A 27938-nucleotide genomic window follows, 5' to 3' on the forward strand; every position below is an offset into this window, starting at 1 on the left:
ACCTAAGAGCCTTTAAAAGTATCTAAAAGACAAAAGTTCAAAATGGTTTCCATGAGCACCTTAATTCCCCTTATGCAAAAAGGAGACTAGCGCTACCCTCTCAGTCTCAAGGATGGTTACAATCACATAGAGCTATTTCCAGATCACAGACAGTATCTCAGATTTGTGATAGGGGATTGTCACTTCCAGTACTATGTGCTGCCTTTTGGCCTAGTGTCAGCCCCACAAGTCTTCATAAAATGCCTTGCTTTGGTGGCAGTAAATCTACACAAACTTGAGATATATGTTTTCTCCTACCTGGATGATTGGCTAGCCAAGAACACATCTTGGGTGGGTGTCACAGAATGAATGTGCAGAACCATCTGGATGTTGGAGTTACTAAGGTTTATCGTCAGCTGCCCAATTTGAGCCCATCATCTCAATTGGAGTTTATATTAGCTCTGCTAGAGACAGCTTGGGCAAAAGCATTCCTTCCACAGTAAAGAGCTATCACATTGGTATCCACAGTGGAGAGGATTCAAGGGAGTCTACAAGTATCAGCATGGGACATGTTGGACCTTATGTCCTCAACAGTGCACGTTACTCTCTTGGAAATTCTTTATATGAGAAGAGCCCGGTGAACTCAGAGATCACCATGGGTTCAGGCTACTCAGGATCTTTGATTGCATCTGCATCATTCAACCACTCAGGGACTCCCTATCCTGGTGGCAGATAAATTCCAATCTGACCTTGAACATACCATTTCAAATTCCTCCTGTCCAAATTGTACTGATCACTGATGCCTCCATCCTGGAGTGAGGAGTCCAGATTAGAAGGGCTTTGCTCCCAAGACCTGTGGTCTAGTCAGAAAAAGCTTCATCAGATAAACTTCCTAGAACTAAGGACTACATTCTGAAGGTTTTTAGAGATCTGTTGGCCAACAAAGTAATCCTGGTTCAAATGGACAATCAAGTAGCAATGTATTACATCAACAAGCAGGGAAGCAAGGGATCATATCTTCTGTGTCATTATACAGTCCAAATGTGGGACTAGGCCATCTCTCAGGGGATGGTCCTGAGAGCCACATATCTGGCAGGCAAAGAGAATATCCTTGTGGACTGATGGAGTCACGTTCTTAAACTCCATGAATGGTCCCTGGACTGTGGAATAGCAAACCAGATATTCCACAAGTAGGGCATACTGTGGTGGATTTGTTTGTCTCCGTAGAACAGGAAGGTCCTGCTTTTCTGTTCAGAAAAGGGATGCAAGGCAAACTAGTCTTGAATTCCTTTGCCCTCAAACAGAGTAAGGGCCTGCTGTACACATCTCCTTGATTCCATTCATAGCAAAGACTTTGTTGAAGTTAAGACAGGGGACTTTGATTCTCATAGCCCCCTTTTGGCAAGAGGAGAGAGAAGGGAAATATATTTTAGAGGGACAATGACTCAAAACTGAGATTCATGGCAGCAAGGTGTTGGCAATCTTAAAAACTTTTATCCATTCCCATTTTATAATGCCATCAAGTTTGAAGTGCATAACTTTTAGAAATCTTGATTTTCAAAACTGATTCAAATTTTTAGGAGAGACTTAAATTTGGTGTGTTTTCCAAGCTATTTTGAGGTTGTTTGTTAGATTTAAAAAAAAAAAAAAAAACAAACTATTTCATAAAATTCTAATGTTAAACTTGTGCATAATGTTCAGAGATTTTGATGAATGTTGTTGCAAAGATAAGTAATATATTAGATTTTAAATTGCAGAATATAGCAGATCTAGTAAAGACAAAGGTCTTTCAAATTATTATATCTGAAAGTGTTGATGAAATTCAGCTGTGTGTGCTAATTCTTACCATTCTGGGAAAATTATATCTAAGAAAAGGGAACAATGAGTGAGGTGATCAAATTTGCAGATACGCAAAATTATTCCAAGTTATTAAATCACAAGTGGATTCTGAGAAATTGCAAGAAGACCTCGAGAGACTAGGTGACTGGGCATTAATATTCCATCTAAGTTTGGAAAGGCTATGTGAGCAAAATTTTTCTTTTGTACAACTTTTTATAAGCTGAATTCAAATTTGCGTGCTATGAGCTAGTATAATACAAATAATGTTGTGATTTCTTATGTGCACTATGTTTTGCTGTGTGCATGGGATTCTTGATCTGTAACAGTGCTGGGCATCCAACTGGCAGATGAAATTTTATGTGGACAAGTACAAAGTGATGCACATAGGGAAAATTAAACCAAACTGTAGTTACATGATTTTGAGTTCCATATTAGGAGTCAAAACCTAGGAAAAGGATCTAGGCATCATCATAGACAATATGTTGAAATCCTCACTGTGTGTGTGGCTGTGGTCAAAAAAGCAAACAGTGTTAGGAATTATTAGGAAGAGAATGGAGAATATCATAATACCTCTGTATCGCCCCATGGCGCAACTGCATCTTGAGTACTGTATGCAGTTCTAGTCACCCTATCTCAAAAAAGATATAGCAGAACTAGAAAAGGTACAGTGAAGGGCAACCAAAAAGATAAAGGGAAAGTGTAAGTATCTACCCACAATAATCTTACTGGAATTGACTGCAGCTCCCCTATGAGGAAAAGCTTAAAGGGGTTAGGGCTGTTCAATGTGGAGAAGAGACAGGAGATATGATAGATCTAGGTTTATAAAAATAAGTGAGTGAAGTGGAACGGGTAAATTCAAATTGGTTGTTTATTCTTTCAAAGAATAAAAAGACTAATGAGCACTCCATGATTTTACTAAGTAGCTCATTTAAAACAAATAGAAGAAAATCTGTATTTTTTTTTTTTTTTTTAACTCCACACACAATTAAGCTCTGGAATTAATTACAATTAAGGCAGGCAGTATAGCAGAGTTTGGTCAAGATACTGGAGGAGAAGATCATAAACATTTATTAACCAGGTAGACTTGGGGAAACTGTTTATTGTTGGGCGTTAGAAGCATGGAATCTATCTACCATATTTAGGATCCTGCCAGGTGTTTGTGACCTGGATTGGCCAATGTTGGAAAAAGGATACTGGGCTTGATGGACCCTTGGTCTGACCCAGTATAGCAGTTCTTATGTTCTTAAGTTATGGATAGTTGGGGGGGGGGAGGAGGCAGTATGTGTAAATGGAAGTAGAGGATAGAGAATAAGTAGAGAGTAGGTGTTGTCTACTACTGGTATTTTGCTGGCTTGGCTGGCTTTAATTTGAGGGATGTCAGCAGCCAGAAAGACCTTTAAGCCTGCCATATTGTTGTCAATCTGTTGAAAGCCTGCCTGTCTGCTTCCCCTTCTTGCTACAACTTATCTCTCTCAAAATAGGGAAGTTAGTTGGGCTGGTCCTGGGCCCAAATTCTAGTATGGAATGATAGCAGCTTGTTCATAAGCATGAAGACAGACAGTATATATGTGTGTGTTCACAGGCACATTGTCCTTTCCTCTTCTGCTTACCTTTGCAAAGAGTAGATGTGGAGGCTTAGGAGTGCAAGGGAGTGAAAGTCCAAAGGGAGATAGGGAAAGAGTGGATATATAGGATACAAAGAAAGAAAGGCAGTGAGCAGAGGTTGCTTGTGGATTGGGAGGAAGTATTAGAGAGCCACATGGGTTGGAAAGGGAGTGGGGATGTTAGCCTTTTTGGGGGTTATATAGGGCAGAGGCAAGTTGGAAACTCTAGTAAGGGAGAAGTGTAATAAGCCTATAAGGGACCAAATAGTGTCGTCAGAGGTATTAGTGTTTCACTGGGTTTTTGGTACACTTTTCCTGATGTATGTCTAATTGGTATGAAAGTGAATGTGAGACAATTGTGGCACATGTATGAAAAAGGAAAAGGCATTCATCTGTGGATTGAAAATAATGGGTGTGAGACAGAAATTCTCTAAGATGAGAATAAGAACATAAAACAAAGTATAAAAATATGGGAAGAAAAAGAAGGCAGTAAGAAGCAAAGCAGGAAGGGGAAAGAGCCAGAGAATTTAAAATAAATAAGCTGCGCACCATAAAAGGTTTTGAAAAGGTTATTTAAAAAAAAACAAAAATCTAATGTCCAATTACTTTTTGCCAGGGCTCACAATTATAGAGTTCTAAAGGGATCTCTGGTGCATGGCCTGTGGCTGAAGATTGTTGCTGTAATGAGTGGGTTACGTGAGTAGGAGGGAGAGATAAAATAAGGGAATGAAGGTTCCTGGCTCCATAAATCCAGTAAAGGCTGGTTCTGATTGAGCTAAAAAGAAAAGAAGAAAATTGGACCACAAGAATTGACTCTCTAACTATTTAAATTGTATTTTCTAATATTGCTGGACCACTGATCAGCAGCCTTTGCTTCCTGGATAAATACCTTTTACCACTGTTAGAGACACTGGGATCTGGCTTAGAATGCCTAATTAGGTCACAGGCAATTGGACTTCAATAGAGCCTGCTATCACAAGGATGATTATTGAAATGCTTTAATTAGTTATTAATATCTCTGGGAAAGTGAAGGCATAATGTCTTTATCATACATTCTATTTTTGAATATTATAATTACTTGTTTCGGTTTGTTTTTGCTTTATACAGTGCTGGCCCCAAAGGAGATAACATCTATGAATGGAGATCGACGATTCTTGGACCTCCAGGCTCCGTATATGAAGGAGGAGTTTTCTTTCTCGATATTACTTTTACCCCAGAGTACCCATTCAAACCTCCAAAGGTAAGATCCTCTGCTGCCTAATCTTATGCTGAAAGATAAATCACTTTGCACACACAGCAGCATGTTGAGGGAAACTTGATTTTAAATATGCCATACTTGGATATTTATTTACCATACCCTTGATTTCATTTTGGCATCGAACAGCTATTTTAATTTCTCAGGACTCTCATTTTAATTCCACTTTTTTAAACTTTATTAATTTTAACAATTCATGAAGTACCAAAGCCTTGTATAAAGAAACACAATGGAAATTAGCAAACTACCAGAATTATACAGAAAACTAAACAAAGAAATTTATCAAAAAATAGTATTTTCCATTTCTAGATCAATTAACATGATAAAGAGGAGAAGCAGAAAACAAGGAGATCTAAGGAAACTATAAAGGAAATAGCCTAACATGAAAAAAAGTCTACAACTAATGGATCAAATCACTGGACTTATTTAAGAGCCGGGGAAGATGTTAATACTCTTCTGGGAGTCCAAAAATGACTTCAGTTGTTCAGGAACAAAGAAAATATAACAATCATTATATTTAATCATGCACTTGCGAGGATGTCAAAGAAGTATCTAATGTCATAATTTCTTGCCTTAAGGCATGAAATTGTTTCTTCCTCTTGGTTTATTTTTGACAAATAGGAAAAAATCCTAACGACTTGACCATGGAAATAAGAATTCATGTTTCCATTTTAATTTAATAACTTATTGTGATATTTTGATGTTTGTAGTGTTAAGGTAGTAGTTTGATACTTTAGGCTATGAAACAAGTTTAGCTTTTGGTTGAATGAAAATGAAAGTTGATGTTTATGGAAATTATAGTATAGGAATAGCATGTAGGAAATACACATAAGAATTTTAGCATTCGCATTTACTGTTAATGTCTCATCAAATCTATATGTTAGAAAAGTAAACGAGGTGGAGAAAAAAACTGTACAAGTTCAAATGGTGGATGTTAAAATGATAAAAGACCTGGCATATCAGTCTAAAAGATTGGAAGCGCTTGAAAATTATAACAGACACTTGAACTTAAGATTCTTAAATTTTCCAAGTGCTTTAGGAGAGGATGTACAAAGCACATTGAAAAGGTTTTTCTTTGAAATTTTGAAATTTGAAGAATCTAAATTGCCCATCATAAATAAGGCCTATTTCCTTACTAAAATCGTTAGGGGAATCGAGGGAGACCAACAGGCTATTTTTGAGAATTTAACTGAATTTATTGAAAGTTCTGCTGTAGAGATATTGGGCAGGGGTACGTTATTAGTATCATTTGTCATTGAAAAAGATGTTAGCAATGTAATGAAAGCTTTCTTTCAAAATTCCTCTGAAACTTTTTTTGGCCAATTGGTCAAGATTTTCCCCGACTTTGCCAGGCCTACCCAATTAAGGAGACAGGAATTTTTGAAATTGAGACCGCAAGTAGTAGCCCTTGGCTACACTTTCTTACTTAGATATCCTTGTAGATGTCTAAGGGCAAAGGTGAAAATTTTGCATTCACTGTAATTGAACAGCTGAAATCTTTTTTGAATGCAAAAACGGTGCCCACAGCTCCACAATAAAGTTTGGTGATCAGTAACCATATGGTAACCATCAATTCGTTAAGCCAGTTATCTATAATTGTTTCTTTAAATTTCTCTCCTATGTTTAGCAGGTCTCACTCGCCTATGCTTCTTTGGAGAACATATAATTATGTATTTTGAAAAATTGTTGGAGAAATTATCCTCATATTTTGTATGTATCTCTTTACTTTTTTCTTGAGTATAATTTATGTATACTTTTTGAAAATTATAATAAAGTGCAAATTAAAAAAAAAAAAAAAAAGAAAAGTAAACAAAAGTAAGAAGAATCTTCTCTTACTGGTTTACTCGATCTGGTTCTCAAAGGAGATAGCTGAAAAAATAAAGGAAAAAGAACAGTGTTCAAAAAGTATAAAGGATCCCAAAAAGAGGAACACAAGGAAGAATACCTGATTAAAGTGAGGGAGATGAAGAAAGAAATAAGGAAAGCAAAAGGTCAAGCAGCAGAAAGGATTACCAAAAGTAAATCGAGGTGACAAAACATTTTTTCAGATATGTCAGAGAAAGAAGGGTGGTCCAAAGTAGTATAGTGAAACTGAAAGGTGACAAAGAGCAAAGTGTGGAGAGAGACCAAGCATTGGCAGAAATATTAAATACTTCAGTTCAGTGTTCACTAAAGAAGATCCTGGAGAAGGGCCTTTGCTGGTTGAGAAGACCATAGGTAGAGGTGGGGGTAGACGAAACTCTGTATAGAGAAGAGAATGTATGGGAAGAGCTAGGAAAACTAAAAGTTGTCAAGGCCATGGGGCCAGGATAAGTAGCTTATCCTGGCCCCATGGGTACTGACAGAGTACTGACAGGGTACTGACAGAGCTCAGAGATTTGCTGGTGGGTCTGCTGAAAGGACCAGTTCAGTAGATCCCTGGAAACGGGAGTGTTGCCTTCTGATTGGAGAAGAGTGGTAGCAGAGAGCAGGCTAGAAACTACAGGCTTGTTAGCGTCATATTGGTGGTGGGAAAATTAACGGAGCCTTTGCTGAAGGAAAAGATAATTTACAAACTGGTGGTTTGCAGGACCCAAGGCAGCATGGATTCACCAGGGAAAGGTCCTTTCAGACAAATCTGAGTGATTTTTTTTTTGTGATTAGAGAATTGAATCAAGGAAGAGAGCTCAGTGTGATTTACTTGGATTTCAGCAAAGATTTTGATACAGTCCTGCGTAGGAGGCTTGTGAATAAAATGAGAAGCTTAGGAGTCTACACCAAGGGGGAAAATTATGAGAGGTCTAGAACGAGTAGATGTGAATCGGTTATTTACTCTTTCGGATAGTAGAAAGACTAGGGGGCATGCCATGAAGTTAACAAGGGGCACATTTAAAACTAATCGGAGAAAGTTCTTTTTTACTCAACGCACAATTAAACTCTGGAATTTGTTGCCAGAGGATGTGGTTAGTGCAGTTAGTATAGCGGTGTTTAAAAAAGGATTGGATAAGTTCTTGGAAGAGAAGTCCATTACCTGCTATTAAGTTCACTTAGAGAATAGCCACTGCCATTAGCAATGATAACATGGAATAGACTTAGTTTTTGGGTACTTGCCAGGTTCTTATGGCCTGGATTGGCCACTGTTGGAAACAGGATGCTGGGCTTGATGGACCCTTGGTCTGACCCAGTATGGCATTTTCTTATGTTCTTAAGGTGGTAGAGTGGATTACAAACTGGTTGACCGACAGGAGACAGCGTGTAATGGTAAATGGAACCTATTCTAAAGAGAGGATAGTGTTAAATGGTGTGCCACAAGGAATGGTTTTGGTACAGGTCCTGTTCAATAACTTTGTTAGTGACATTGCGGAAGGGATAGAAGGTAAAGTTTGTCTATTTGCAGATGATAAGATCTGCAACAGAGTGGATATGCTTGAAGGAATAGAGAGAATGAAAAGTGATTTAAGAAAGCTTGAAGAGTGGTCAAAGATTTGTCAGCTGGGATTCAGTGCCAAGAAATGCAGTCATGAAACTGGTGTGGTAATCCAATGTGATGGGGGAGCGAAAGACTAATGTGCGCAAAGTGGAAAAAGGACCTTGGGGAAATAGTGTCTGCTGATGTCACATTCCTTCATTGCCTTCATAAGATGATAACCAGAGCCCACAGAATTCTGGGCTGCATAGAGAGAGAAATAACCAATACAAAAAAAGGAGTTGATTATGCCCTTGTACAAGTCCGTCTTGAGGCCTCGCCCCGGAGTACTGTGTTCATTTCTGGAGACTATATCTCAAAAAGACAGGACAGAGAGGGTCCAGAGAAGTGAAGCAAAAATGGAGTGGAGTCTGTGTCAGAAGACCTATGAGAGAGAGGCTGAAGGATCTAAATATGTATAACCTGGAAGAGGAGGTGCAGGGAAAGCAGAATTGCTTGTCTATAACAGGTGTTCTCCTAGGAGAGCAGGATGTTAGTCCTCACATGTGGGTGACATCATCAAATGGAGCCTAGCACTGAAAACTTTTGTCAAATTTTCTAGAAACTTTGACTGGCACACTTAGCATGCCACAATCTGCTCATCCACGTGGGGTACCTCTTTATTCTTATAACATAGAATTCACGGACTGTTTTCAGGCGTGGCTGACTCCTAATTTAAGCAGAGCTCTGAGCAATCTTCAGATCTGGGGTGAAGCCTGTCCCAAAAATTACCACACACACTTTCTCTGATTATCTTAAGAGCCTCATGCAGGCAGGGAAAGTTCTGAAAACTGCTAGGCTATATTTAAAATATGTGTGTGGGGAATCACGTGATGTGTTAGCGGAGCGGGCGTGCTTTCGCTCGGCTCCGGGCCCGCCTCGGCGACTGCGTTTCAAAGGACCACGTTCTTCCTTTTTAAATAGGGCACCCGACGCTTGAGGAGGCTAAACTTAGCCCCGCGGTCTGATCGCTGATAAGAACGGGGGAGTTGATGGCTGCTAAAGGAACAAAAAAGGACAAAGAAAAAGCGTGAGGGGCAGAGGACAAGATGGAGGCTGCAGTGAGTGAACCCCCTCCCCCCACCGATGCTGATAATGTTAGAGGGAATTAAGGAGGCGATCAGGGAGGCCTTGGACGAAAGGTGGACTGGGCTTGCTGACCAGTTGGGGGAGGTCCGGGACACCCTAGCTGCCATACCGTCGCGCCTAACTGCTGCTGAGGAACGAATATCAGCCCTGGAAGACACAGGCCCGGCTAGTGCAGGCAAGATGGCGGAGCAAGCAGCAGCGATTAAGGCCTTGGCTGCGAAGGTAGAAGACTTAGAGAATAGGGCCCGCAGAGACAATCTTCGTTTTCTGGGATTTCCAGAGAGCCTTGAAGACCAGTCCCTATGCTCTGTGTTGGAATCCTGGCTTCCAGGGGCACTGGGCTTGACACATCTCCAGGGGAAATTGATAGTGGAAAGAGCCCACTGCCTGGGTATAAAGCAACAGAATATACCTCGGCCGAGGTTGGTCATTGCAAAGATCCTAAACTCGGCGCATAAAATGGAGATATGGAGGGCTTCGTGAAGAAAAACTGATTTAAGCTACCAGTCGCATCCCATACGCATTTTTTCAAGATTTCTCTGCCTCAGTCTCGGCGAGCAGGCGGAGATTTTCCCAGGTCTGTTCCACTTTGCATGACAGGGGCCTAAAATTTGCTCTGATGTATCCAGCACGGCTGAGGATCTGGCATGCAGCGCGAGTGCATGACTTTAAAATCGGCGGAGAAGGCACAGGCCTTTGTGGATAACCTAGCCACGTGATGGAAGTCTGCATCTAACTGAGAATGGCCAGTGTGAGACACCAGTCTGAGTTCTCAGGCTGGCTTGGAGTTTGGAGTTTTGACTGGAAACTGTTTGCAGGTTTTGTTTTTTTTTGGCTTGTTGCCAGGTTTAGATGCCAAGTGTGCTTGTTCTCTGCGCTACTCCCGGATTATGCCAGTGTTGTCCTATCAGCTAATGCTCATTACTTTGGCAAGAGGTTATGTGGTACTGCTGCAGTCCCCGGCAGGACTTTGGAAGTTATTGCAATGGACTTGAGTGTGGGGGACACTAGCCCTCGGATGGATTGGTAGAACGGACTTGATATCACACTTGACAATTGTGAACTGGGGTGGTTCCGCTGTTTTTTATTATTACAATGCCATTGTTCACCTTGCCTATGGTTGCGGCATTGGTTCTGTGGGGTGGGGAAATCTCATATGTGACTAAGAAGGGGGTAGGGGGTTCTCTTTTCACAGGTGCCTCTGTATCATAGAGCGGACCTCTGGACACCTTTACAAGTGCCCGGACACGTCTGTGTGTGAGTCTCATCTCCTTAGGGGGAGGTATAGAGGGAGTAGCTGATATGGAGTTACAGAAAGGGACCCATGTGTGGTTGGGGGGGGTGGGGGATGGGACGAGGGAGGGACAGAGGGGGGATCATATGGGGGGAAAGGTAGAAGTGAGTGTGAATGGATGAATGTGTGGACTTGGTTATGGATCCTGTGAATGCTTGTAGGATGGGGGAGATATGGTGCAGGAGGGTGAAAGCCTTAGCTGGGAGGGCTTTCACTGAATCATATTGGGGTGCACGTTATATATCTAATTACTGTGGGTTAAGTTTTGAGTAGACCCACTCGAGTGATCTCCTGGAATGTCTGTGGTCTACATACGCCTATTAAGTGGTCTAAGGTTTTAGATGTGCTGAAAAAGAAGCAGGCATCAGTGGCGTTCCTCCAGGAAACACATTTAACAGCGCCTGAGCATGCGAAATTAAAACAGGACTGGGTGGGGGAGGTGAGAGCGGGAGCTTCCTCTAAGTCGGCAGGGTAGCCATTCTAATTCACAAACGCCTACCCTTGCAGATCCGGCAGGAAATAGCAAATCCCCAGGGGTGTTTCATTATTTTAATCACTGAGCTCTATGACAAAACTGTAGTGTTTTGTAATGTTTATGCCCCTAATACATATTCTCCCCAGTTTTTCAGGCGGCTTTACGCTCACCTGATTCCTTTCTTAACAGCGAAACTGATTATATGTGGGGACTTAATACAGTTAGAGAAGGAGACTTGGATGCCTGCCAGCGCGCCAGCGAGAACAGGGGCTGGGACAGGGTCCTAAGATGCTGGAGGATAAGCTACAACTGTTGGATGTGTGGTGGATTTTACATCCGTTTGAACGTGATTTCACGCATATTTCGCGCGCTCATTCCTCTCATTCACGTTTAGATTTTTTCTTAATCAGTGCACGTGTTTTCTCACAGGTCCAGGACACAGTGATTGGCAACATCGTAGTTTCGGACCACGCCCTGATTTGGGTGGATTTCCAGTTTTCGGGGGGGGGGGGGGGGGCAACCTGTCACAAGGCTATGGCGATACCTTTATTTTTTGGCCAATGATACACAATTTCGCGAGCATATACGGGCCAAATGGGTGGAATACGCAACTCTTAATAACGCTCACGTTTCGCAACTGGCGTTGTTCTGGAGTACGGCAAAAGCGGTTCTTAGGGGTGAAATAATCTCCTATGTGTCCCACTGACGAAAAGTACTTAAGGATATTGGCGTTAAGCCAACAATTCCACAAAGCTAGGGGGGACATGAATGTGTCAGTGACACCACAAACCAGAGATAAATATCGTTCTGCCCAGGCGGCCTTAAATTCCTTACTGCATCAGCGTGTGAAAAAAAGTATACTCTACTATAAGTTTCATCTGTATCAATATTCAAACAAAGCTGGTCGCATGATGGCCAATCTTATACGGTCCGCCCGCGGTCGTCGCCATATCCCAGCACTCACCACCCCCGAAGGTGAGCTTGTTAGGGATACCCCTGCTATACTAAAATTATTTTGGGATTTTTATTCGGAATTATACACCTTGGCGGGGGGTAATAATGAGATTTATGAGAGGTTCTGCTCTACGCTCTCCCTTCCAAGGCTAACGGACGAGCAGAAGTTACGATTAAATGGTCCTATTACTGAAGATGAAGTCCGTTTGGTTATACGGGGCCTCAAGCCCTTAAAGGCCCCGGGCCCGGACGGGTATACAGCGGAATTCTTTCAACTGCTTCAGGATCAGGTAGCGGGCCCTTTGGCGGCAGGATTTATGGAATCCATTACCCATGGCTCCTTCCCCCCCGAATGAGAATTTGGCATATATCACTCTTATTCCCAAAGAGGGGAAGGATCCCCTTCTTCCAGAGTCCTATAGACCCATTTCCCTGCTAAATGTGGATGTTAAAATTCTAGCGGATAGACTAGCTGTTGTAATTCCCTCCCTGGTCGGGGACCATCAAGTTGGATTTGTGAGGCAGAGATATGCATTAGCTGACATCAGAAGAGTGTTGACGGCTATGACTATATGCCGTCAAATGGATATCTCTTATCTTACCATTAGTTTTGGCGCCGAAAAGGCATTTGATAGAGTAGAGTCGGGCTACCTTTTTACAATGTTGGGCCGGATGGGGTTTGGTGATTTTTACATGCAGGCACTGCGTCTCCTTTATGCTGATCCCAAAGCGGTTATTCTGGTTAATGGGATGCAGTCGGAGCCCTTGAGGGTGGCTCTCGGGACTAGACAGGGATGCCCGCTGTCACTGCTACTGTTCATTTTGCAGTTGGAGCTGCTTCTTCTTGCTATTCAACAAAATAGAGTGATTCGTGGGGTTCGCGTGGGTGCACAAATTTTTAAGAGCGTTGCTTTCGCGGACCACCTACTGGTCTTCATCACAGACCCCAAGAACTCTTTACCCGCCTTATTGCGCGTGGTCTGGGATTTCTGGGTGTTTTCTGGCTTTCGCTTAAATGAATCTAAATCCTCAGCCCTGGCTTATCCTTCAACTCTACAGGAGTCGTGGCCTGACGCTTTCCCACTACAATGGGCCAGTGATGCAATTCGCTACCTGGGGGTGCAACTCCCATTGGACCCAGAACGCATGTACCAGGCGAACATTTCCCAACTAATCCAAATGACAGTTGACAGTTTGGTAGGTTGGAGACATCTTCCCCTGTCCCTGATGACCATGTTTCCCCTGTCCATGATGACCATGGAAAGTCTAGAAGCTAAGACGAATCCTCAGTGCCGCCGACGCTTTCTCGCGGTGTGGCAGCCTTATTTACAATCGCTCTCACATCGAGCTCATAGTCTGGTTATTAATGATTAGTATACTCTTGATGACTGCCTTGTCTCTCCCTTTCTGAAATGTGCGTAGCCTGGCTAATGGCCGTTTACTTGTCTAAAGTTCTTACTCACTTCTCTGTGGTGGGGGGGTTGGGTGGGTTACTATGGGCGGGTTCAGATTATTATTATTATTATTATTAGTGGTATTGTTCTGGGGTGAGATCTGTGACCCTCTCGCCCCAGTCTGATATGTTCTGTTAGTATTACTTTTGAAAGTCCAATAAAAACTGTTTAAACATAAGATACGTGTTTTACATCCAAAAATCTAAACTCCATATGTGAAAATTATAAAGAGCATTAGGGGCCCCAAAGTATGGACACTATTGTTTCTGAAGACTCTGATTAAATACTGCTCCACTGTACCCAATCGCCAGTGCTGTGTCACTGGAGCAATTAAGGACGGCTGCACCGGGATGAGACATCGCAGCACTAGAAACACCATGATCCGCAGAGGCAGTGAATGCACGATGGCGACCGCACCGGAGCCTGTGAAAATGCTGGACGCCGTCTCGGCTGCGGCCTTGCAACAGATCTCTACCAGTGTTACCGCAGCTTTAGATGAACGGCTCATAAAAATTCAGACTACTATGGAGGAGATTCAAAGGTCTGTGGAAGGACAAGCTAAATGAATAGACCTGGCTGAGCAATGTCTTATCGGATCACGGGGATAGGCTAGGCTGGCTGAGCATACTCAATTGGATACATAAGACCCAGCTATTGCGTGCCTTCCGTCAGCAAACAGCAATTGAATTTCAAGGCAACCGTATTCGTCTGTTTAACTATTTCTCTGCCTCTATAGCGGCCCAGCACCAAGAAATGACCTTCGCCTGCTTGGAGCTCCACAGACAGGGGATTCGCTTCGCTTTATTTTATCCAGCTAAATTGAGGGTCGCTCATGATAACAAAGTTCTGTTTTTCACTACCAAAGAATAGGCGGTAACCTTCATGGCCTCTCTGCCTATGGCAAATACAAATTGATCCTGGCCACTACACTTGATAAGTGACTTTTAATTCTCTCCTAGATGATCAGAACAGTGGTTCATGTGGGACTATTTGTTGAGTAGTAGTGATTGAGCTGATTGGGTCATGTAGCTAAGGCGATGTTGCCCCCGAATGGAGCCATAGGCCCAGGGACCATGAGGATATTTGCATGATGCCACCAAAAGCTTATCTGTTTACGGAGGGCTTGTTTAAATTTTTTTTTTTGGTTCAAACCGAATTGTTTCGGGGTGGGGGACCTGAGGAAGGCCGCTCAACAGAGGATATGAAGGGTTATGTGTGGGATGGCATTGTGCCTCTTGGAGCAAACTAGTGATGTTTGTGTTTCCGTATGTCTGGTGGATGAATGTAGCCTTGGATGTATGTGGGGGGAGAGACTGAATGTGGGGGCCTGTACCAAGCGAAATAGGAGCGGTGCCTTGAGGATACTGGGGAGAATCTTTGTGGAGATAGGGTGAGGGATGCAGTGGCCCAGTTGCGGGACCATCATGAGACCCTCCACCAGCTCTCCACTGGCACTCCGGACCCATCCTCATCCAGGAGGTCAGCGAGACAGGGGCAGAGGAAGATTTTCTATTGCCAGAGGAGGTACTATCCTCCGCCTCTCGCTCCCATCAGCAGCATGTGAGCTCCCGCAGCCACCCCAAGCAGCAGAGAGCTCCCAAGCCCCAACCACTGGCATCTGTCAACTCCCATGGTGGGGTTTTGACTGGATCGGAAGGAGCATAAGCTAATTGCCTGTACCTAAGACGCTGGATCCTCTAGTCAGGGGTAGGCTATGGTTCTTCGCAAACCGGTGGCCCAGTACAACATCGGACCAGTGGGTTCTGTCCATCTATTAGGGATACCAATTAAACCCATTAGGTATCCTGCCCAATTGCCCTCTGTTCCTGTTTTTGGGGGCCGGTAGCACATCAGAAAGTACTGCTTGTGGAGCTTTCTGCCCTCTTAATGACCAGGGCGGTTAAGCCTGTTCCACCAAGGCAAAGAGGGTGGGGATTCTACTCCAAGGTATTTCCTGATTTCAAAGAGAACAGGACGACTCCGTCCCATCTTAGATCTAAGGGCCGTGGAACAAATTTCTTAATAAAAAAAAAAGGAAAAGTTCAAGATGGTTTCCCTGGGCATTTTCATCCCCTTCTGCAAAACAGGGACTAACATTGCTCCCTCGATCTACAGGACGCGTACACCCATATCGAGATCTTCCCAGGTCACTGAAAGTATCTCCAATTCATGATGAGAAAACACTTCCAGTACAGAGTATTGCCGTCTGAGCTAGCATCATCCCCACGTGTCTTCACAAAATGCCTGGCCGTGGTGGGGGGTGCACCTCCACAGGCTGGGAGTGCATGTCTTCCCCTGTCTGGATGATTGGCTGGTCAGAAGCACATCTCAGGCAAGGTCCATTCAGTCCATGAGCCTGACCATCCAGGTGTTGGAGTTACTAGGGTTCGTCATCAACTACCCAAAGTCCCATCTGTACGTCATCTCAATTGGACTTTAGAGGAGCCCTGCTAGACAAAAGCCTTCCTGCCTCGTTCATGGCCCGCCACCTGGTGCCCATATTACGGCAGAGATCCAGGGGAGCCAGCAGGTGTCAGCGTAGCACATGTTGAGGTTGTTTAGTCACATGGCCACAACCATCCATATCACTCTCTTGGCACGTTTACACATGCACAGAGTCCAATGGACCCTGAGGTCACAGTGGCACCAGGCCACGCAGAGCCTCCAGGCTTTCATCCGAGTCACCCTGTCTCGCCAGGACTCTTTTTGTCCTGGTGCAGGGCACTCTCTGATCTGGAGTGGGGGATCTCTTTCTGGAGTCTTCCTATACAAATTGTCCCAATACGGATGCATCCACCCTAGGCTGGGGAGCTCATGTAGAAGGGCTCTGCACCCAGGGCCTCTGGCCCGCTCAGGAAAGCTATTGCCAGATCAACTTCCTGGAACTCCGGGCAATCGGGTACACGCTATGGGCTTTCAGAGATTGGCTGTCCAGCAAAATTGACCTGATTCAGACACAACCAGATAGCAATGTAGTATGTTAACAAGTAGGAAGGTACGGGATCGTACCTCTTGTGTCAAGAAGTGGTCCAGATTTGGCTATGGGCCCTGGCCCATAGGATGGTGCTCAGGGCAAGGTATCTGGCAGGTATGGAGAACGTGGTGGCAGACACTGAGTTGTGCCTTCAGGCCCCACGAATGGTCCCTGAACCAGGAGATGGTGAATTGGTCTTCCGCCTCTGGAGGAGCCCAGAAAAAGATCTGTTCGTATCCCCCCAGAACAGAAAGGTAACTCAGTTCTGCTCCCTGTATTGGACAGACGGCATTCCAGCCTCTGACGTCCTTGATGGCGAAGCCTCTCTTGAAGCTTCGCAAGGACAGAAGGACTATGATTGTCATAGCCCCTTATTGGCCAAGACAGGTCTGGAGGAAGGAGTGGAGAGAATGAGACGGGATTTAAGGAAACTGGAAGAGTGGTCGAAGATATGGCAGCTGAGATTCAATGCCAAGAAGTGCAAAGTCATGCATATGGGGAGTGGAAATCCGAATGAACTGTATTTGATGGGGGGGGAAAGGCTGATGTGCACGGAGCAGGAGAAGGACCTTGGGGTGATAGTGTCTAATGATATGAAGTCTGCGAAACAATGCGACAAGGCGATAGCAAAAGCCAGAAGAATGCTGGGCTGCATAGAGAGAGGAATATCTAGTAAGAAAAGGGAAGTGATTATCCCCTTGTACAGGTCCTTGGTGAGGCCTCACCTGGAGTACTGTGTTCAGTTCTGGAGACCGTATCTACAAAGAGACAAAGACAAGATGGAAGCGGTACAGAGAAGGGCGACCAGGAAGGTGGAGGATCTTCATAGGATGACGTACGAGGAGAGATTGAAGAATCTAAATATGTACACCCTGGAGGAAAGGAGGAGCAGGGGTGATATGATTCAGACTTTCAGATACTTGAAAAACTTTAATGATCCAAAGACAACGACAAACCTTTTCCGTAGGAAAAAAATCAGCAGAACCAGAGGTCACGAGCTGAGGCTCCGGGGAGGAAGACTAAGAACCAATGTCAGGAAGTATTTCTTCACGGAAAGGGTGGTGGATGCCTGGAATGCCTTTCCGGAGGAAGTGGTGAAGTCTAAAACTGTGAAGGACTTCAAAGGGGCGTGGGATAAACACTGTGGATCCATCAAGTCTAGTGGGCATAAATAGAGAGGAGGCAGCAAACACTGCATGGAGCGGCAGTAGCCACTGAGGCGTTCACGGAGCGGGATGCCAGTGGCCAGTGGTTGGTGTTCCACCTTCATGGAGCGGAAGGATGGAGGGCTGCCATCTCAAAAAACAAAAAACAAACAAGCAAACAAAACAGGGGTGGGTAAGGGGCAGGGGTGTGGCCTGCTGGTTGCGGCGGTTGCTACCCCTGATTGAGCTGGATGTTCACTAGGATGGCGCTGCTCTCTGCATTGGTGGAGGGGTGGAAGGGAATTGGGGCCGGAGGGTGCTGGAAGCCAATAGAGACGGGTGGGAGGGAGAAAAAGGGGGGGGAAAAAAAAAATGGATAAACTGAGTAGCTTGCTGGGCAGACTGGATGGGCCGTTGGTCGTCTTCTGCCGTCACTTCTATGTTTCTATGTTTCTATATGTTTCGATGGTTTCCACTCCTCCGGAAGTTATCCATCCGGAAACTGATCAGTCTGGGGTCTTCCCTAGATCTCATCATGCAGGATTGAGGGAGGTTGTAGCATCCCAACCTCCAGGCCCTGTCACTCACAGCCTGGATGTTGAGAGGTTAATCCTACAACCACTCGATCTCTCAGAGGATGTGTCTCTGGTCCTGGTGGCTTCTAAAAAGCCTTCCACTAGAAAGTCCTACAGACTGAAGCGGAGGAGGTCCTAGGTCCGTTCTCCTGCCCCACACAAAAACTGCTTGACTACCTTCTACACCTTTCGGAGACTGGTTTAAAAAAACAACTCTGTTAGGGTCCATCTGTGTGCAGTTAGCGCATATCACCATGGTGTAGTTGGTATGCACATTTCTGTACAGCCTATAGTTATACATTTTATCCCAGGACAAGCAGGATGCTAGTCCTCACATATGGGTGACGTCACCGAACGGAGCCCAGGCGGGAAAACTTTCTGTCAAAGTTTCTAGAAACTTTTGACTGGCCCAGTGAGGCCACTGAGCATGCCCAGCATGCCATGATATTCTCTGCCACAGGTGTCTCTCTTCAGTCTTCGTTTTTCCGCGCTGCTGTTAGCATCGCGGTTCCGGAGCCGTTGAGAGTTTCTCAACCTTCAATTCGACTTAAAAGTCATAGTTTTGATATTCTCTCTCACAGAAAATCTTTCGGGGTCTTTTTCTTACCGGCCGGTAAGTAACCCAGTCTCAATTTTCTGTTCCGCAGTAAAAAAAATTTCTCCTCAGTCGAATCGACGGCCGTCGATTGTTAAAATATAAAAATGTCAACGGGATTTAAGAAATGCCCTCGTCGTAACAGGAAAATGTCACTTACAGACCCGCACACAGACTGTGTATTATGTCTGGGTGACAAACACGATGTACATAACTGTCCACAATGCGCAGAGATGACGCTGAAAACCCGGAAAACCAGACTTGAAAAAATGGAGCATTTATTCAGCCTGCAACTCATACCTTCCCCGTCGCAGTCATCTAAGTCGTCTCCGGCTGGAGCGACTAAGCACATAATCCTTAAAAAACCTCACCCGGGACCGTCAGGGGATCACTCGTCCCCTTCATCGTCCTCGACGTCGACAAAATCAACAGAAAAATCGAAGTCAAAACATCGACACCGGCATCGAAGCCCTTCGTTGTCAGACTCTGCTTCCCAGGAAGCTACGACAGCAAAGCGGGCGAAACATCAGGAGACATCGGAGTTGTCAACACCTCGGCCTACCTCGACTCCACTGCCGGCACCAGATCCAACACAAGACATTTCACAGGAACTTGTACCTCAGTCTATGCCACCGCCCTCAACCGCTCTGCTTCCAACGGTTGTGCGGCCGGAATTGTCCGATTTAATCCGACAAGCGGTTTCACAGGCTTTGAAGGATCAACTTTCAGGACCGACTTCATTGTCGATGCCGATGCTTACTGCATCGATGCCGGCAAATTTGCCGATGCCGGTGGTAACACCGATGCCGGGGTCATTCTTGACTCCGGCACAACGACAATCGACAACACCAAAAATAATTACGGCATCGACATCGATATATGCTCAAATCCCGTCTCTTCCATCGATACCGATGACATCGATGATACAGCCGTCGACAGTATCGACACCGAGAAGACCAGTTTCTGCAACTCCATCGATGCCACCTGTCATTTCATCGATACCACCAGTAGCAGAAGATTCTGATCCTCAGGAGTTAGCACTCCTTCAAAGTCTTCTGAAAAAATATCACAATGTCATCGATACAGTTCCAAGGAAACCCATGGATAACATCCCTCCAATGATTTCCATCGATGAACCATTACCTGGACCATCAGGTATTTCTACTAATGTAAGGAAGTCCCCAAGAACTCCCTATCAAGACCCAGAGGAAGATGATTCTTGGGATGATCAAAGGTCAAACACCTCTTCTGAGGGATTCATGTCCGAACCCTCACCTCCTGAATCACGGAAAAGATCCCCACCAGAGGACTTATCCTTTTCCAGTTTTGTACAAAACATGGCAGACACAATCCCTTTTAAACTTTCCTCAGAACAAGATTCAAGACAACATACTCTAGAGGTCCTCCAATTCGTGGACCCACCAAAACAGGTTCTAGCAATCCCTATCCATGAGGTACTTTTAGACCTGCAGCACCGGGTGTGGCAGCACCCATGCACAGTGCCAGCAGTCAACAAACGTGTAGACACTACCTACCTAGTGCATCAGGCACCAGGCTTCCAAAAATCACAGTTACCACATCAGTCTGTGGTGGTAGAATCTGCCCAGAAAAAATCCAAAAGGGTACGTCCACACTCCTCAGCTCCTCCAGGGAAGGATCATCGCTTTCTAGACTCTCTTGGCAGAAAGGTTTATCAAGGTGCACTTCTATCTTCCAGAATCTCTGCTTATCAACTGTATATGACGCAGTATCAAAGGGATCTCTGGAAGCAAATGGAGGAATTTTCAAATTCTCTCCCAGAGCAATTTCAGGAATCTGCACAGGCCATCATTACCAAGGGCCTAGAAGCAGGGAAGCATGAGGTAAGGGCTGCTTATGACAATTTCGACACAGCCTCAAGAACAGCAGCAGCTGGCATTACAGCACGAAGATGAGCCTGGTTAAAAGCATCAGATCTCAGGCCTGAAGTGCAGGAGAAGCTTGTGGACCTGCACTTCAGGTCCATTATCTTGGAGATAATTTATTTGGGGAAAAAGTACAAGACGCTGTCCAACAACTTAAGGGATCACACAGAGACCTTAAGACAATTATCTCAAATACCACAAGAACCAACAACTCAGGCCCCTAGACGTCTTCCTCAACGAAACCCTAGGCGACCATACTACAGACCACTAGGTACTACAATCAGCCTGCAAGGACTAGGCCTTCTAGGCCTACTCAGCGCTCTCAATCCAGGCAACCCAGAACAGCCCGTACTCAACCTCCTCCACAGACTGGTCCGGCGACGGGTTTTTGAACAACATTCCAGAGAACAGGCCCTCCCTCCTAAACCCCAAACACATACCAGTGGGAGGAAGAATTTCATATTTCCACTCAAATTGGGAAAAGATAACAGACCAATGGGTACTTTCCATTGTAGCTCACGGTTACAAACTAAATTTTCTTTCAATTCCTCCAGAATTTCCACCAACTTCCTGCCAACAGAATTCTCAGATAATTCTATTTATAATAGAATTATCTGCCCTTCTGAAAGCCAAGGCCATTCAACCAGTGCCCAAGTCACAAAAGGGCAGAGGATTCTACTCCAGATATTTCCTCATTCCAAAGAAAACAGGAGGCCTCCGTCCCATCCTCAACCTCAGAAATCTCAACAAATTTCTAAAGAAAGAAAAATTCAGGATGGTTTCCCTAGGTATAATGCTTCCACTTCTTCAAACAGGAGATTGGCTCTGTTCTCTGGATCTTCAAGATGCTTACGCCCATATACCAATATTCCCTCCTCATCGCAAATATCTGCGCTTCATGGTGGGCCTTCAACATTTCCAATACAGAGTACTGCCATTCGGTCTAGCATCTGCTCCAAGAGTATTCACAAAATGCTTGGCAGTAATAACAGCACATTTACACAAGGAAGGTGTACATGTGTTCCCATACCTGGACGATTGGCTCATCAGAAGCCAATCTCAACAAGGAGCAATACAGTCTCTCAACCAAACAATTGCTCTACTACACTCCATGGGATTTCTCATCAATTATCCAAAATCACATCTAATTCCAACCCATCTGCTTCAATTCATAGGAGCAGATTTTAACACCAACCTCTCGAAAGCTTTTCTACCAGAAAATCGAGCAGGCACACTTTCTCTACTAGCAAACTCAATTTGTTCCAGGACACAAGCGACAGCTCATCAGTTCCTGACCTTACTAGGCCACATGGCGTCCACAGTTCATGTAACTCCTATGGCACGTTTAGCCATGAGATTAACCCAATGGACTCTAAAATCACAATGGATACAAGCCATTCAACCACTACCCTCTCCAATTCAAGTAACCCACCAACTACGCTCTTCCCTACTTTGGTGGGTGAACAAGGACAATTTGTGCAAGGGCCTACCCTTTCAATAACCAGTTCAACAGATAACTTTAACTACAGATGCATCCACCTTGGGTTGGGGAGCTCATATAGACAATCTCCAAACACAAGGAACTTGGACAAAGTTAGAAGCAACTTTTCAAATCAATTTCTTGGAGCTTCGAGCTATACGATATGCTCTACATGCTTTCAAGGACTGCCTAACAAACAAAACTGTTCTGATCCAAACGGACAACACAGTAGCCATGTGGTACATCAACAAGCAAGGAGGGACAGGCTCGTACCTCCTTTGTTAAGAGGCAGCTCAGATATGGGGTTGGGCCTTGAACAACTCCATGTTTCTCAAGGCAACTTATCTGGCAGGCATTTACAATGTAGTGGCGGACAGACTCAGTCGTCAATTCCGACCACACAAATGGTCCCTGAATCCTGCAGTAGTGACCAGGATATTTCAACGTTGGGGACAACCAACAGTAGACCTCTTTGCATCACATCTGAACCACAAAGTGGACAACTACTGTTTTCTGTACAACCTGAACAGGCCAACCAAGGATGCTTTTGCTCACCCTTGGAACTCAGGCCTACTATACGCGTATCCTCCAATACCGCTCATAACCAAAACTCTAGTGAAGCTACAACAGGACAAGGGAACCATGATACTCATAGCCCCATATTGGCCTTGACAAGTATGGTTTCCCACACTTCTAGACCTCTCAGTCAGAGATCCCATTCGCCTGGGAGTAGCTCCCACTCTCATAACTCAGGATCAAGGTCGGTTGCGCCATCCCAACCTCCAATCCCTATCACTGACAGCTTGGATGTTGAAAGCTTAATCTTACAACCACTCAATCTATCATCTGCTATATCCCAAGTGCTTATAGCTTCACATAAACCTTCCACACGGAAAAACTATGCTTTCAAATGGAAGAGATTCACTTTGTGGTGCAAGCAAAACAACATCAATCCTTTCACTTGCCCTACAACGTCTTTACTAGACTACTTGTACCATCTTTCAGAATCTGGTCTACAGACTTCATCTGTAAGAGTACACTTAAGTGCAATTTCAGCTTACCATAATCAGGTAACAGATGTACCTATCTCTACACAACCTCTTGTCAGCAGATTTATGAGAGGTTTAACTCACCTCAAACCACCAATTAGACACCCAGTCACGCAATGGGATCTAAATTTGGTTTTATCTAGACTCATGCGTTCTCCTTTTGAACCCATTGATTCCAGTGATTTAAAATTCCTTACATGGAAGACCATCTTCATCATAGCCATTACATCAGCTAGAAGGGTTAGTGAGTTACAAGCACTTGTCACATATGAACCCTACACTAAGTTCTTACATGACAGAGTGGTCCTCTGTACACATCCAAAATTCCTCCCTAAGATAGTCACGGAATTTCACTTAAACCAATCTATAGTGTTACCCACATTCTTTCCAAGGCCTCACTCTCACCAAGGAGAGAGGGCCTTGCACACCTTGGATTGTAAGCGTACTTTGTCTTTCTACTTAAACCGCACTGCAGTACACAGGAAATCCAATCAACTCTTTGTTTCCTATGACCCAAAAGACCAGGGAAAGCAGTGGGTAAACATACTCTATCCAATTGGCTAGCAGATTGCATACAATTTTGTTATGAACAAGCAGGCCTTCCTCTCCAAGGGCGAGTAAAAGCACACTCAATAAGGGCAATGTCAACTTCAATAGCACATTATCGTTCAGTGCCAATTCTTGACATATGTAAAGCAGCAACATGGAGTTCTCTTCACACTTTTGCAGCTCATTACTGCTTGGACAAGCAAGGAAGACAAGATTCAGCTTACGGACAATCTGTCTTAAAGAACTTGTTTCCAGCTTAAACCCAACTCCTTCTACATCCAGTATTCTATAATCTTCGGCTGACTCATTTCAACAACAATATTACACTATCAAATGACAGCCTCTAGCTTGCTAATCACCCGTATGTGAGGACTAGCATCCTGCTTGTCCTGGGATAAAGCAAAATTGCTTACCTTGTAATAGGTGTTATCCCAGGACAGCAGGATGTAGTCCTCACAGAACCCACCCGCCACCCCGCGGAGTTGGGCCTTCTACCTTTATTATTCTATTTTGCTAAAGCTTTGCTACATACGAGACTGAAGAGAGACACCTGTGGCAGAGAATATCATGGCATGCTGGGCATGCTCAGTGGCCTCACTGGGCCAGTCAAAAGTTTCTAGAAACTTTGACAGAAAGTTTTCCGGCCTGGGCTCAGTTTGGTGACGTCACCCATATGTAAGGACTACATCCTGCTGTCCTGGGATAACACCTATTACAAGGTAAGCAATTTTGCTATATACGATCCACATTCTTTTCTGCAACAATAAAGATGAGAGAGAAGGTTGTGAAATCCCTGAAGGATCATGGATGGGTCATCAATTGGGAGAAATCATGTCTCCAGTCATCTTGGGATTTATATAGTCTAGGAGCAAGGTTTGTAGTACGGAATATGAAAGCACTACCAGAAAACTATTTGACTCATTATGGAAGAGGCCAGGCACGCAAGATCTCAAAGAACATTTATGTAAAACAATGCCTGTCTATTAGGCTTCACAGGCCAAATTCCAAATAAAATCATTACAACATCTATTGCTAAAGCAATGGCAACTATTGAGAGAGGATATAATCCACCAAGAGCTGGCCCATCATTCAAACTCTTGTCACTATCTCTGATGGATTGGAAGTTAACAGGTTTTCCTTAAACAAAAAGGGCTAGTCAGACAGAGTAGTGGGGGGCGCCTTACTAAAGTCAAAAAGTACAACAAATGCTTAATGTATCATTTGGAGAAAATTTGCATTCTGTTGTCAAAAAAGGAACATTTCTGCTTCTAAAACCTCTTTGAAATCTGTCTTGTAGTTTGTTTGTTGGTGTTAAGACTAAAAGTAGCCATGTCAGGAGTTTTAAAGTTCCCACACCATCCGCAATAATTTACTTCCTTTCAATGGATTTCTTATCTTTCCACTCAGACATAAGGTTTTTGAGGGCATCAGAAGTTGTCTAATCTTAATTTAGAAGCCTGGTATTGGTTTTGAGGAACTGATGAAGCCACCTTTTGAAACATTGTCCTCCATTTCCTTATATTTCTTGACACTCCGAATAATTTTCATAGTGGTAATTTGTCAAAAAGTCAGTAAGCAGCAAGCGCTGTCATGTTCTCCTTTTCTTCAAGTTTTTAGTAATAAGATAGTTTTAAGGACAAGTTTCTAGTTGCTGGAGATGTGCTCAGACTGAGGAAGGAGAAGCAGCAGAAGATATTCTGAGAGGAAGGAGGCATTATGGCAACTCTAAGAATACTGGTACTGGTCTGCCAAGTTATTAGGCGGCATTGTATTTTATAGTCCAGACTGAAGAGATTAATATAGAATTAGAAGTCATATCAAGTAGTGTGAAAGCTGCTGGCTTTCATCAGTCACATCTATTTGACCAGAAATGATGTACTACTTTATTGCATTCAAATTCCAGAGCACTGCTTTAAGTTCTGAAATAAACTAATTTAATATAGTAGCGCCTGGAAATCAGTTTTTAGTTGCTGAAATATTTTTATATTATTGTTCCACAGTGTGTGGGTGCATATATGTATATATCTGTCGGTGGCATGTCAGTAACCAACTTATATTTTGTTCCAGGTTACATTTCGGACAAGAATTTATCACTGTAATATTAATAGCCAGGGAGTGATCTGCCTGGACATTCTGAAGGACAACTGGAGCCCAGCACTAACCATCTCTAAAGTTCTTCTTTCAATCTGCTCACTTCTCACAGACTGCAACCCTGGTAAGATATGGGCATTTTTTAAAATTAATTAGTCTTCGGTTCCTAAAATTGGTAATCCCAATTATGGTAGTATTAGAGGAATATTTATTTTTCCTTCATTGCATCTATTTGATGAACAAGTGATTTATAAGTTCAATAAATGAACTACTATTTTGTTTATCTTTGTAGTTATTTTAAGGCTTTCTTTACACTTTATTCCTAGCAATATTATACCTAATTGCCTGCCTAAAACTTACTTTACCATAACATCTTATCCCCTGTCCTTACCCTCTAAAAATGTAAATACAACCATGTGGTTAATGACCAGGGTAGACCTATTCAGTAGTTCATACTTAGGATGGGAGACCTTGAAATGCAGCCCTGCACAGTTTCCACAGTTAAGTTTAGAGTTATAAACATGTGGCCAATTGGAACTCTGAAGTTCTTTGTTCATTTGTTTTTTGGACTTTGAATATTGCCTCCTTAGTACTCCCCCCCTCAATAGACCATAAAACCTTGAACAATGAATCAGTCTCAGGAAAAATATGACACCGTCACTACTGAGGATGGCCCTTTGTGTAGTTAGACAAACTATTTTTCTTCAGAATGGATACTGATCAATGAATTTAAAAAAATCTGATTTAAATTAGATTTATTTTTTGTTAAAATGCTATTTTAAGATGATAAAGCTACATATTGATAAATTTAAGTAAAAGCTGAAAGATACCATAATGGAATACGGATTATAACTTATCATAGGGGTAGAGAACAGAATTTGTGAAGGTTTTTTTTCCAGCTGGAACTATTGGAGAAGCTGTGTGGGCTAGGCCTGCTGATTCTGACGGGTACTGCTACTCTTTCTTTTCCCCCCAGATATTTAGAGTGCTGAATGTGTGTCTTCAGTGGAGTTCAAGGCATCAGTCATTTTGCTTTTGCATCAGTTATATGGAATTATGTGGGAGTGGAAAAGTAATATTGCAGAGGTGTTGTGGAGTTGGTTTTGGGTCTTCAGTATCTGGAATCCTGCAGTGAAAGGGTTGCTGATGGAAATATGAGTGATTTGTGCCCCAGCCCTTTGATGATAGTTTGGGAATGGGTTTTGTCCCATCTTGTCTTTGGGAGAGGGAGGGTAGGAGTGTTGTGCCCCATCCCTTTTGCGAAAGGAGGGGTTCTGGGGCAGTGGAGGATATGTTTAGTTTGCCCCAAATCCTCTGAAAGAGAATGGAGTTGGAATAGGGAAGGGGAGGGAAATTGGGGGTAGATTCTGTTCTAGCTATTTTGTGCTAGGAAAAATATTTTAAAGTGAGTTTTCTTTTTATTTTGCGCTTTTGTAACTTTGTTTTGTTGTTTTGTAAATCACCAAGAATAGATTAGACATTAAAATAACTGTCAGTCATATAATTTTTTAAAATGTTTGTAAATAGGTCACAATAAGCCAGGGACAATTTATTCAGAGTCCAATCTTATCAAGTTCCCAGAGACTTGCCTGTAGATTAGTAAAGGCTAAATTTATTTATTTAAGAACATTTATGAATTGCCTTGCAGATTACAATAAACCTCTCAAAGCAATGTACATCTCAACAAAAATCACTGCACCTAGAATTGAAAGGGCAATTGAAACAAAATCAATAAGAATGTGGGAGCAACAAAGACATACAAACTGCAACCACTGAACATAGTTCTATCTACTAGAACACAGTGCTCAGTTTTTAGACTAGTGGTTCTGAATTCAGTCCTTGGCGACTGCCTGGGCAGTCTGGTTTTAGGATATCCACAATTAATATGCACAAGATAGATTTTCATACAATGGAGCAAGTACATGCAAATCTATCTCAGGCATGTTCATTGTGGATGTCCTGAAAACCTAACCAGGGCAGTCCTTGAGGCCTGGACTCAGAAGTACTCCTTTAGATCAGTGGTCCCCAACCCTGTCCTGGGGGCCCACCAGCCAGTCAGATTTTCAGGACATCCGCAATGAATATGCATGAGAGAAAATTTGCATGCACTGCCTCCATAACATGCAAATTTTCTCTCATGCATATTCATTGCGGATTTCCTGAAAACCCGACTGGCTAGTGGGCACCC

At 43.6% G+C, this 27938-nt stretch overlaps 1 protein-coding gene across 2 annotated transcripts in view; it reads left to right on the forward strand.

Moving 5' to 3' along the window:
• LOC115084421 (ubiquitin-conjugating enzyme E2 E1) overlaps positions 1 to 27938 on the forward strand; it is a 207000-nt gene that overhangs the window by 152069 nt on the left and 26993 nt on the right. For both annotated transcript variants that reach the window (XM_029589298.1, XM_029589299.1), the window contains exons 4-5: positions 4530 to 4662; positions 25727 to 25874. In XM_029589298.1, the coding sequence (XP_029445158.1) occupies positions 4530 to 4662; positions 25727 to 25874 (281 nt within the window). The remainder of the gene's footprint in view (positions 1 to 4529; positions 4663 to 25726; positions 25875 to 27938) is intronic.

Source organism: Rhinatrema bivittatum, chromosome 2, assembly GCF_901001135.1.
Source record: "Rhinatrema bivittatum chromosome 2, aRhiBiv1.1, whole genome shotgun sequence".
Classification (NCBI taxonomy): domain Eukaryota; kingdom Metazoa; phylum Chordata; class Amphibia; order Gymnophiona; family Rhinatrematidae; genus Rhinatrema; species Rhinatrema bivittatum.